This window comes from Cervus canadensis, chromosome 24 (genome assembly GCF_019320065.1).
Source record: "Cervus canadensis isolate Bull #8, Minnesota chromosome 24, ASM1932006v1, whole genome shotgun sequence".
Lineage (NCBI taxonomy): Eukaryota > Metazoa > Chordata > Mammalia > Artiodactyla > Cervidae > Cervus > Cervus canadensis.
In genome coordinates this window covers 44,530,469-44,542,921 of record NC_057409.1, presented here as the reverse complement: position 1 = coordinate 44,542,921, position 12,453 = coordinate 44,530,469, and the positions used below count along the sequence as shown (strand labels likewise).

The 12,453-nt window shown below is 41.5% G+C and overlaps 1 protein-coding gene across 2 annotated transcripts in view; it reads left to right on the top strand.

Moving 5' to 3' along the window:
- The window catches only part of LOC122426514 (aldehyde oxidase 2), a 79,460-nt gene extending 67,557 nt beyond the window's left edge, over nt 1-11,903 (top strand). For both annotated transcript variants that reach the window (XM_043445506.1, XM_043445505.1), the window contains exons 35-36: nt 9,073-9,148; nt 10,227-11,903. In XM_043445506.1, the coding sequence (XP_043301441.1) occupies nt 9,073-9,126 (54 nt within the window). In that variant the 3' untranslated portion in view covers nt 9,127-9,148; nt 10,227-11,903. The remainder of the gene's footprint in view (nt 1-9,072; nt 9,149-10,226) is intronic.
- The last annotated feature ends 550 nt before the right edge of the window (nt 11,904-12,453 follow it).

Below are 12,453 nucleotides of genomic sequence, written 5' to 3'. Positions count from 1 at the left end.
ATACTAATCTTCCCTTCTTGCCTGGTTGAACATGTTCAACCTTCAAATGTCCCAGCTTTTAGAAAATGAATTTCTTCATTTCCAAGACTTCAGGCTTCTTTTAATAGTCCAGTTGTCTGGCAGTCACTCTGTCACATGCTGTGATAAAATGTGAATCACTTTAATTTCATTCACCATTTGAAACTCAGCCTGTCAGCTACCTGGTCCATGTAAGGAGGCCACATTTTTTCCCAAATCTGATGGTTTCACGGTAAGATTAATAAATGCCTTCATGGATATAAAGCATGTACTGATTTGTACACCCATCAACTAAATGATCAGAGTCAATGTGAGAGTAACCTCCTATTTTCTAAAATATTCATAAACGGATACATTCTAAATATCACCTCATTTTATAATCTATATTTCATATTACAAACCTCATTTGCATAACAAGCAGTTTTATCTTCATAAAAGTCACACATGTCCATTATGGAAAAACTAGAAAATGCTGAAAAGAATAAGATGAAAGTTAAAATCAGCCCTAATCCTATTAACCAAAAATAACCATAATAACCATAACATAACCATCTTGGGTTATGTGTATATATATTTATAAATACATATGCACACTTTTAACCACATTTTAATTTATATAGGGTTTTTTGTCTTATTTATTTAAAGTTTTATTGTAGTTTAGTTTGCTTGCAACGTTATGTCAGTTTCTGCTGTATAGCAAAGTGAATGTTATACATATTCATATAGGTTTATATATATAATATATCCTATTTATATACTCATTTTACAAAATTGGGATATCCCTAATGTAAATATTTTAAAAGATTTGAATAATATAATGGGGAGTGACTCGGTTGAGCCTGCATTCACAGGAAATCTGGATTGAGAAGGTCATTTTCCCATGCAATGTCACTCAAAAAATATAGTTGCTTAAACCCAAAGAGAAAATACCTGGCCAAAATTATTTATCCCCCAAACTTATAATCTTTATTTATAGCCACTGGAACAACTTTTGGAGGCAGGATCAGGGCAGAAGTTTTAACTTCTTAATACCAACCCTCCCATTATTAAGGCTACTTAGAAAATGTTGAGAAAGACCATTTACCTTTCATTCTTTTTTTTTTTCATTTATTTTTATTAGTTGGAGGCTAATTACTTTACAATATTGTAGTGGTTTTTGCCATACATTGACATGAATCAGCCATGGATTTACATGTGTTCCCCATGCTGAACCCCCCTCCCACCTCCCTCTTATCTTTCATTTTTATCTCAACCCACAATATTCCTAGCAATTCCACTGACCTCATGTATATATGAATCAATGAGAATACAGCCTTCTTCAAATCCTTGACAAGACTTGGGTTACCCAATGGTTTCTCTCTTCTAGCCTACAAACCTCCTCAGCTGTACATCAGAAGAGAGAGAACAATTAGAGCCAGCCTTAAGCGGGGCCTCCTGAAAGAGACAGAGGGGAGGAAGTCCTGATTCTCAGTTTAACAAAGAGAACCAGAAACACACGAATATAGATTCTACTGTCACTTCCTGTCCCAGGAAATGTCAGTATTCCTCCATCCATATAGTAACAGAAACCGGAAACCCTGGACTTGGCCCAACATTTCTCTTTCTCATACTCAGTAGCTAGTCCCTCATCACACCCTGTCAGTTTGAACCCCTAACAATCTCTTCCACCAGTCATGTTCCTGTTGTTGTTCAGTCACTAAATAATGTCCAACTTTTTGTGACCCATGAACTGCAGCATGCCAGGCCTCCCTGTCCTTCACTTTCTCCCTGAGTTTGCTCAAATTCATGTCCATTGAGTCAGTTGCCATCAGATGCCATCCAACCATCTCATCCTGTGTTGCTGCCTTCTCCTCTTGCCCTCAGTCTTCCCCAGCATCGGGGTCTTTTCTAATGAGTCAGTGCTTTGAACCCTGGACTCTGCAGGTTTACAGGGTGCAGACCAGTTATAGACCTCGTAACTGGGCTGTAGGCTAGAACAGAGAAACTGTTGGATCACCCAAGTCTCGTCAAGGATTTGAAGAAGGCTGTCTTCTCATTGATTCAAATATAGGTGAGGTCAGTCTATTTTCCTCCATTTCTATTGACTCCATGTCTAACTACTATGTCATTCATGCGTTAAACAAACATTTATTGAGGATCTAATACGTGCCTGGCATTAATCTAGGTGCTGAGAATTCAGCAGTGGATCAAACAGAGTGATCTCTACCTTCAAGAAGCTTACTTGCTAGAGATTCTAAGTCCAACTTCCATCTCTCTAGCCTGGGTCAAAGCAGTCTTGTAACTGGTCTCCCTACACCCATTGCAACCAGAGATGTGTGGTGTGACAAATATGATTGTGTCCTTCTAGCATGTACACAAGGTGAACAATTTCCCATCGCTGTTAGGATAAAGATAAAACTGTTTATGTTGCCCTGCCAAGCCTATAAACCTGCGGAGTTCAACCTGGCCAGCACTCCCCTACTTCTCCTGCCACACGAGGTATCTTACCTCGCCTTGTCTCTCCACGCCTACACTTGCTTTCATCTGTCTGTTCCACACGTCAAGGACAGATGCCTCCACCAGCTCTTCCTGCTGCTTGGAATCATCTTCTTGCTTTTCCTCACTCAGCTAATCCCCTGCTCACCTTTCATGTCTTATTCAAATTCAAGAAATTAAATATTTCCCTTCTTCCATAGTTTGAGGTTGAGGAGTATAGTGGTGAACTAGACTCACAGGCACCTTCTCTCTCTCTAGCTGTTTACAGCATAGGAGAGGGGGAAGACAATTGCTGTAAAGTGTAAGTGCTTGCCCAACTCTGGGTTATCCCTGAGTGTCAACGGGACAAACTTTTCTAACCTAGCCTTAACCTTTTCTTACAGTCAAAGGGTTGTAAGAGATGAGGCCCAGCTTTGATCATTCATCCTACAATCCATTCATTCATCTAGCATACGTACTCAGCCCTTTCCATGTGCCAGGCACTGCTGGGAACTGAAAAAAAACACTGAGATAGTCAATCTCTGCCAAATGGATCCTACATTCTATTGGGAAAGCCAGACAGTCAACAAGTAAAGAAATACACAATATAATTTCAGGTGGTGATAAACATTGTGACACAGAACAGAAGAGTAAGCAGCTAGCATGTGATAGATTATTTTAAATTATTAAAGAAGCTTTCTCTGGAGTATTCATGTTTGATCTGAGGCCTAAATGAAGTGGAGGAACAAGCATGAAGCTGGTAAGGGTGTATTCCAGGCGGAGAATAGCCAGTGCAAATGCCCTGGGGCAGTTTCAATGGATTCAAAGTAGTCCTCAAAATGGCCTTCGTCATCAATCTCTGATCTTGCCTCCCTGGTAGAAAAAAACAAAACTGAAAGGCTGCAGTTGTTGTTTTCCATGGCAGAGAGATAAAGAAATAGAAATATGTGGTCAAGCCACTCTATCTTCACATCTTCAGGGTGAAACCTGAATAGTTCTTATCCAGTCAGCAGTTTCCTAGCAACTAACCTCTATCACAATGCAGATCTACTGCTTCAGATCTTTAGAAACTCATTCATTCACACAACAGGCCTCCTAAAATTCTCATAGCCTGGCTCTTGACCAGTTTTTTTTTTTTTTTGGCACATTAGAGCAAATTTGAACCTGCATTAGAATTTATTGAGGTGGCCCAAAAGTTTCTTCAGGTTTTTTAAAAGTTTGTTCGTGTTTTTCTGGAAGATGTTACCAAAGGAAAGTTTTGAATAACCCGATACATTTGCTCCAACTCCAAGGTAGCTTTTAGTTGAGATAAGTAAGGATTCACACTGGCATACAGCACTGTACTGTGAAAACAATTTTTTTTAGAAACATACTGATACTCTTTGTATTTGGTCTGTGAATACTTTTGTCAAAAGACAATTTGTTCTGACAAGTAAGAAGGTCTGTATACTAGAACATGAGCATTGGAAAGTCCCAGATCTCTTCTTTTAATGACCTTCTTATAACCACAAGGTAAATAAAAACCGGTGTATAGCTACTTCTTCAACAGAAATGATGGTTAAACATTCAGTATTTTTCCTTTGAATTAAGTAAAATAATGCATGTAAAAGTACTGTGTAAATACAAGTCACTACATGAATATTATAGTTCTGGTCTCCACCAAATATCCATGACTGCTAATGACCTTTTTTCAAAATATGCCTCTCCCAGAGGCTTAAAAAGACTTTCCACATTAAATCAAGCTGACCTGCTAAGGGCAGGAAGAAAACCAGCCCTTAACACTTAGCAGCCACTTTCACGGATAACTGGCTTTAAGCATCAGTGAGAAGCGGGCACTGGTAAGAAGCCTGGAGCTTTTTTTTTTTAAATCTTTTGGTTGCAAAAGGGACCTTGGTTCCTGGACCAGGAATCAAACCCATGCCCTCTGCATTGGTAGCATGCAGTTGTAACCACTGGGCAACCAGGGAAGTCCCTGGAGCATTTTTGTTGTAAGAAGTTCTACAACTTGAATAATCATATGAAAATTTTTTTGGCCAGTATGACCAAAAAAATGTCACACGACCAGTATGGTTACCTTGATTACAGTTATTAGCTGTGGCTCTTCCCCAGGGGCCCTTTCTTAGGTGGTTCCCTCCTGGTCAGAACAGTGTTGCTGATGTTAATTTCTGCCCTGAGCCCAACAGAGCAGCCTGGCTCAAACAGAAACCATCAGAAATATCATTCCTATACAAAATTTCCTCTCTAGTGATGGGAGTGAGAAAATTGTAATTCTTGGGAAATGTATTTTATAAAGTCATTTAAAATACGACAAGGAAAAAAAGAGGAAATTTCCTTTAAAGGTATACAGAAAATGCCTAATCAGCACTTTCAAATTAGGACTTTACTTAGAAACAATTATTTCATTAAAAAAAAAAAAAACCTTTAAAAAAAAAAAAATCTTTATGATTCAGAGACATAAAGGAATACACAATCTTAAAAATTAGAAAAATACTGCTTTCTAGAATTTGTCCTGCCCTGTAATTCTATAAAGTTGACGAATGTCTTTTTTCTGAAGACGTTTACCGTCTCCACTTTGAAAACCTAAAACATAACCAGTTCGGAGAGGGCAGGAGGGAGGAACGTTATGATTAAAAGATACAAAAAAACTACTGGATTTCCCAGGGGTCCAGTGGTTAAGACTCCACAATCCTAAATGCAGGAGGTGTGGGTTCAATCCCTGGTCAGGGAATAAAGATCCCACATGCTGTATGGTACAATAAAAAAAAAAAATTTTTTTAAGATACAAGCTACTATGTATTGGGTTGGCCAAAAAGTTCATTTGGGTTTTCCCATAATAACAACCCAATATAAAATAAATAAGTAACAAGAATATATTGTACAGCACAGGGAAATATAGTCACTATTCTGTAATAACTTTAAATGGAGTATAATCCATAAAAATGTTGAATCACTATGCTGTACGTGTGAAATATAAAATATTGTAAATCAATTTATACTTTGATTTGGAAAAAACTAGAAAAAAAAAGGAAACCCTAAAACAGCCTCCTTGCAGCTGCTCCCCTCCCTCTGCCTCATTAGGACCCATGACTCGTTTTCCATCCCTGCTGCTTTCGCGTTTCTAGGTGCACACACTCTGAGAGAGTTGGCAACATTAACAGTGCCGCCTGTTTAGCTCAGGAAAGGAAGCGCTTCCTGGCAGATGGAGGAGGAAAGGCATGTGAGCACTTCCTGGCTGTGACCCGCCTGCTTTACCTGCGCTGTTCTCAGCTGGTTCGCCCCCAGATGCTGGTCCGCCCCCAGATGCTGGTCCTCAAACCCATATCCTGCCCACACACAGTCTTGCGTTCCTCTGAGCAGGGGGAGATATACTGCCAGTCCTACAAGCCTGCATGCCCTTTCCTTATGGTTTTGGAAGCTACTCCAGCAGCGTGTGGAAACATGCGGTCTCCAGCCTGTTCTGCCAGAGGCTGGGCCGCAGACGACCGGCAGGACCTCAGCGCAGCACAGTCATGCCTCAGTCACGTGGATTCCGTGATACAGAGCGCGGTACAGACCGCGTGACTTGGGCGGCTGCAGCGGCTCCCCCAGGACGCCGAGCCTGTGGTCCTGCTCCCGTGAGAGGCACGCACAGTCAGACAGGCGGGACACACACACACACACACACCTTCACACGTTCAGACAGCCGTGAGCTGGCCCGTTCTTCACCTCCTCCTCCTCCTCCCTGCCTCTCACGCTGTCTTGGAAGAGGTTTGGTGCTGAAACTGGTCCCACATTGAACATGCTTGTTCCAGGAGGCAACACGTGCTGAGACTTCATGCAGTGACCTTTCTTACTGCCGAAGGGGATGAACTGCTAGTGAATATGTATTTTTGCATCTAAAAGTTCTCCTGCCTGGTCTCTGGAAGGTTGCTCCTTTAGTCTGGCAAAACTGGAGGCATCCCTCAGATTAAGAGAGGGAATAAGGGATGCAGAATGGGAAACAGGAAAAGGTAGCCATCTTACCCAGTCAGGGAAAGGAGTTATGACACACTTTCTTAGCTTTGTGATTACGATATGGCCCTGCAGTCAAAGGCACTGGGATTATGATCCCAGCCCTAATTTTCTTTAAAAAATGTATTTTTAATTGAAGGGTAATTGCTCTGCAACATTGTGTTGGTTTCTGCCATACATCAACATGAATCACCCATCCAGCCCTACTTTTGATAATGCATTTAACCACTCTGATAATTTAATTTTTTTATAAAATGGCAGGAAATGTTCGTGGAGAGAATAACTCTAGTTTCCTTATAAAGTTGTTAAAAGGTTTGAATAAAACACATGAAAAGCATTCAGCAACTGTCACACGTAGTAAATGGTCAATATACATTGATGATGATGACAACTGGGTCAGAAGTCCCCAAGGCTATCTTCAGTTTTGATGATTCAGTGATGGGCTCCCAGAACTCAGAAAGCTGCTATTCATGGTGATGGCTTATTACAGTGAAAGGATATAGATTAACATCCTCAAAGGCAAAGGCACATGGGGCAAAGTCCGGGAGAGACCAGGTGAGGCTTTCAGGGTGTCTTCTTCCAGTGGAGTCACAGAGAGCCACCTACTTTCCCCAGCGACAATGTGGAAGAAGAAGATATATGAAGGATTGCCAGCCAGGGAAGCTCGGCTGAGCCTTGGTGTCCAGGAGTTTTATTAGGGATCAGTCACATAGGCACAGGTTGTGTGCAAAGCTGACCTTAGTCACTCAGTGTCCAGCCCTTCCAGAAGTCAAGTGATGTTATTAAGACCTCAGGTAAACAAAGGCGCTCTTACAAGGCAGGATATTCCAAGAGCTGGGGTGTTCCTCCCAGGAGTTGGTCAAAGGCTAACCCTTTCTTTGGAATGTGCAGAGTTTGGACAATGGAGGCCTCCTGAGTTCATCCTTTATTGCACAGTGAGGATGATGAACAATCCTGGATTGATGACACTAGGTGTTGAAACCAGTGAGACTGGGCACAGATATACTTCAGAAGGTTTAGCTATAAGTGGAATCAGTCTTGACCACCAAAGTCAACATATTGCCTTAATCATAGCAATCAAGAACCAACAGGGAGAAAGAGGGGGAGGGAGAAAGGGAATGATGACCCTAAACAAGGGAGAAGTGAGAGAAGATCATGAAAGGCCAGTGAAGGTCTGTTTACATCCCAGAGCTGGGATCCTTGAGGGAAAAAGGGACATTGCGTCCTCGCTCAAGAAGCCAGGGAGTGGGTGAGCCACACAAAGGCTGGGGCAGCAAGAGAATGAGCATTGATCTGAGTCCCAAAGCAGAAGAGTGCCCCAGGAACCCTGGTCTGGTGACAAGAATAGGAACAGGTTTTCGGAGAGACTACAATTTAACAGATGAGCTGACCTGAATCTACCTCAGACGAGACTGAGGAGCTTTGTCCTGCATCCAGCCCAGTCCAGGTGGAACAGGCTGACCCTAAGTAAGACAGCCAAGTAAATTCCAGTGCAGCAGTTCGGTTAGAGAATCAGGGAAGTCCCTCGCAGGAGGGCAAACTAGCCCTCTATTTACATTTCAGTACAGATTGAAAGCGAACAGTAAGAATGGGACTGGTAAAGATATCCTGACAGGTTAGGGGTTGGGCTGTGTTTTTGTTTGTGGTTTTCTGTCCTCCTTTTGTGCTTTTTTGTGAAATAAATATCAGGAGACAAGCTTTCTGAAATCTTCATAACTTTTCATTATTTACAGAAAGTTTTTTTATGTTTGAAAGTTTTTTTATGTTTTTAACACTTTTGTAACTAAAAGTCAACTCTTCAAACAAAAACATGATAGCAGAGGAGGCGGGAATATAGACTCTGCTTATTCTGCTTTGGGACAAACCCAGCAGAGAGAATTCTGCAGATGGGAGCTGCAGACCAGAAGGAAGAAGGACAAAGATGTTAAATTCTTAGGGCTTCTAGCCCAGAATAGAGAAATGGGCCTGAGTTTAACTGGAGCCAAACCATTTTGGCTAGGCATGTAGATGGGGCTCTTCTCAGATCCCTGCAGGGGAGTCTAGGTCTGTAAACTACAAGCAACTCTCAGCCTAACCCCTTTGCCCTTCCCATCCTCCTCCCACAAAGATTTTCATTGGATTTATAATTCTCTTGGGGATTCACATCTGAGAGGCAGAGAAGATAGGTAAAAAATCCAAAAAAGGCAAAGGGTCAGTCGCTCACTCACGTCCAACTCTTTGTGACCACATGGACTGTATCCAGCCAGGTTCTTCTGTCTATAGAATTCTCCAGGCAAGAATACTGGAGTGGATAGCCATTCCCTTCTCCAGATCTTCTCAATCCAGGGATCAAACTGAGGCCTCCTGCTTGCAGGCAGATTCTTTACCATCTGAACCACCAGAGCGTGCCCTCTTAATTAGCAGTGTAACGGTTAGCAGAGACGACAGCGCTGACCCTCTATCTTTTCAGAGTTGTCATTTGAAAGGCACGGTACAATCCCATTCCCCAGGAAGATCCTGCTGCTTCCCATCAGAAACATCTTTCAAAACCTACAGATTTGATATCATTTTCCTGGTGAAATATTACAAAGGTATTATGATGTTTAGTATTTAATTTACTTTCTTTCTTAGATCCCAAGAGATGATCCTAAGACATTTAAACCCTGGTCTATCACTGTAGCATAACACGGCTGTCATTGCCTTAAAGGTAAGATCAATAAGCTGAAAGAGAATTACTCAAAATGACAAGATCAGCTAGTCCAGTGGTTTTCAAGTTGTGTTCTGTGATATCTTAGGATTGCACAAGTGTGTCAATCAAGTTTCCTTTTTAAACCCTTTTTTAAAAAAATTAATCTTTATTAGAGTACAGTTGTTTCTTTTTTAATCTTATCCAATATTTTCAATATTTATTTATTTGGCTGCACCGGGTCTTAGCTGCAACGTGCAGAATCTTTTAGTTGTGGCATAGTTCAAGATAGTTCAACTAGTTCAAGATCTAGTTCCCTGACCAGGGATCGATCCTGGGCCTCCTGCATTGGGAGCATGGATTCTTAGCCACTGACCCACCGGGAATTCCCTGAGTCTTTATCTATCTTCCTTTACCTGCAATTTCAAATTTTTGCACTCTTCAGAGAAGCATAACTTTCTTATGTATTTGCTTTATGTGCTGAACATTGACCTTACTAAATTTATTCCACACTAAAATCATATATGTGTGTGTGTTCCCCATAACATTTTAAATCTCTGCTAAAAATGTGTCAAAACCAGATTTCCTTAATGGCTCGGTGGTAAAGAATCTGCCTGCCAACGCAGTGAACGTGAGTTTAATCCCTGGTCAGGGAAGATCCCGCGGGCTCGGACCAGCTAAGCCCGTGAGTCACAACTACTGAGCCCGTGCTCTGGAGCCGGGGAGCCACCACGACTGAAGCCCTCCTGCCTTGGAGCCCCCATCCACAGCAAGAGAGGCCACTGCAGTGAGACGCCCGAGCACAATGAGAGAGTAGCCCCAGCTTTTCGCAACTAGAGAAAGCCAGAGCAGCTAGGAAGATCCAGCACAGCCAAAAATAAATAATCTTTTTTTAAAAACCTCTGATCTCATTTTATATGATCTCTCTGATTCTTATTTTATAAATGAGAGACATGGAGGGCAAGGGAGAATAAGTAACTACCTAAGTGTACTCATTCAAATCTGTGAAGCTTACAGTTCATTTTGTCAACTACGTATTGTTCTCTTCACATACAAAATTTGTACCCCTTTATAATTATTATCTTTTCTTTTTTCCCAGGAGTTTCAGTTTTTCACAAGGGAAAAGATGGTTTGTTAATGCTAACTGGACTCCAAACTGATATTCTTGTATTGTTGCGTGTGGGAGGAAGACACAAAATTTAGAAATATTATTCAGATTTTATTATATTAAAAAGATGAATCATTACTTTCAAATTGTTGACTTAGACTTTCTAGCCTAAAGACCACCAATCAAACACTGCACTTGTCACAGCAAGGAGCATAACGTTGATTTTTTTCTGAAGATATCATGTATTTCTCTTTATGTGCCCATCCAATCTAACTGAACTAGTAATCCAGGTTACAATTTTATAATGAAAGATACTTCTCAGCAATGAGCATGTGATTAGTTTCCCCAGAGATGTGTTTGATTCAGTGCAAGGACACCACAAAATTCCTAAAGGTTTTGTATCATTTTGTTTTAACTGTGGAGTAGCTGTGGGTCTGTGTATGTGCATTAGACAGCAAAGGAATATTTTCCTCATGTAAGCCAGCTATGCAACTGGTTAACATTCTTTTGGAATTTGGAGGGGAAAAGCAATGTAAAAACATTTTTAATATATTATTACAAAACCCTTTTTTTTTTTTAATTTGGTTATGAAAAGTATCCACTCTGTTATCAGTTTCAGAAATGCTTAACTGCTCAGTTTTCCACATGTAGAAGTAGGTGCCATGGAGCTGCACCATAAGGAAGGCAGAATGCCAAAGAATTAATGCCTTCGAACTGTGGTGCTGGAGAAGACTCTTGAAAGTCCCTTGGACAGCAAGGAGATCAAACCAATCAATCTTAAGGGAAATCAACCCTGAATACTCATTGGAAAGACTGATGCTGAAGCTGAAGCTCCAATATTTTGCTCATCTAATGCAAACAGACGACTCCTTGGAAAAGTCCTTGATGCTTGGAAAGATTGAGGGCAGAAGGAGAGGAGGGTGACAGAGGATGAGATGACTGGATGGCATCACCAATGCAATGGACATGATCTTGAGCAAACTTCCGGAGATGGGAGGGACAGGGAAGCCTGGTGTTCTGCACTCCATGGGGTTGCAAAGATTCAGACACGACTGGGTGACTGAACTACAAGAACAACAATGTGGAGCAAAAGGATCCTGAATTGTAATCACCTTTATACTGTAGTTAAAACATGCAGAATCCATCAAATTCCACTAGCCTGCATTTTAGGGGCCTTCAGAGAAGGAGAAACCAGCATATGAATTAGGCCTCATTTGACCAAAAAGTCAGGGGGGAAAATGATGCTCTGTCAACCAGAAGTCATACCATCAGGCTCACCAGTCATCTGCAGTGACTCCTGGAGTGAATGAAGAAGGTGAGGCTGAACTGAGAGTGCTGGGTGACTGGGGAAAGAAGGCCAAGATTGGGCATGTAGTCTATTCTGAGGGTCATTGAAGGCCATGAGCACGTCTGATTGAAGGGACTGGGATGTGGCTGTCCACGGGCCTGTCCAGGGGTGGGAGGCTCCACCGGGCCACAGGAGCCCAAGGGAGGAAGTGGGACAGGAGCAGAAGGGTCATGGGCAGGGCATAAATGATACAAGACTCTTGCACACTGGAGCAGGAGAGCTGGGAACTTAGTGGGAGTAGCCAGGGTGAAATAAGTTGAAAGTAATAAAGAAAAAATGTTTTGGCTCTTGAAAATAAAATCCTTAACTGTGTAATCTAATATGAATGTGAGAAATGCGTGTGTTTTTATCATTTGTGTCATTTTAAATGATGATAAACATAATTTTTTAAAATTTGGCCTATTAGGGCTAAGGATTTTTCATTTGTCATGGTTGAGAACTATAAAGCACTAAGAACAGAGGGATCTGAATAAAAGTTATTCATGTAGTTGACGCACTAAAATCTGGATGGTGTGGATATAAGTACTTTTTTTAAAAGACATATTTGAAGCCACATCCTAAAAACCAGTTCCTTGAGCTCTATAAGCCTTAGTAAAGTAAGTAAAGTTGCTCAGTCGTGTCCAACTCTTTGCGACCCATGGACTGTAGCCTACCAGGCTCCTCAATCCATGGAATTTTCCAGGCAAGAGTACTGGAGTGGGTTGCCATTTCCTTCTCCAGGGGATCTTCCCAACCCAGGGGTCGAACCCGGGTCTCCCACATTCCAGGCAGATGCTTTACCATCTGAGCCACCAGGGAAGCCCCCTATAAGGCTTGGTAAGGGATAAAACTTAAAACTAGAATTTTTGGATAAGTAATACATGCACACAG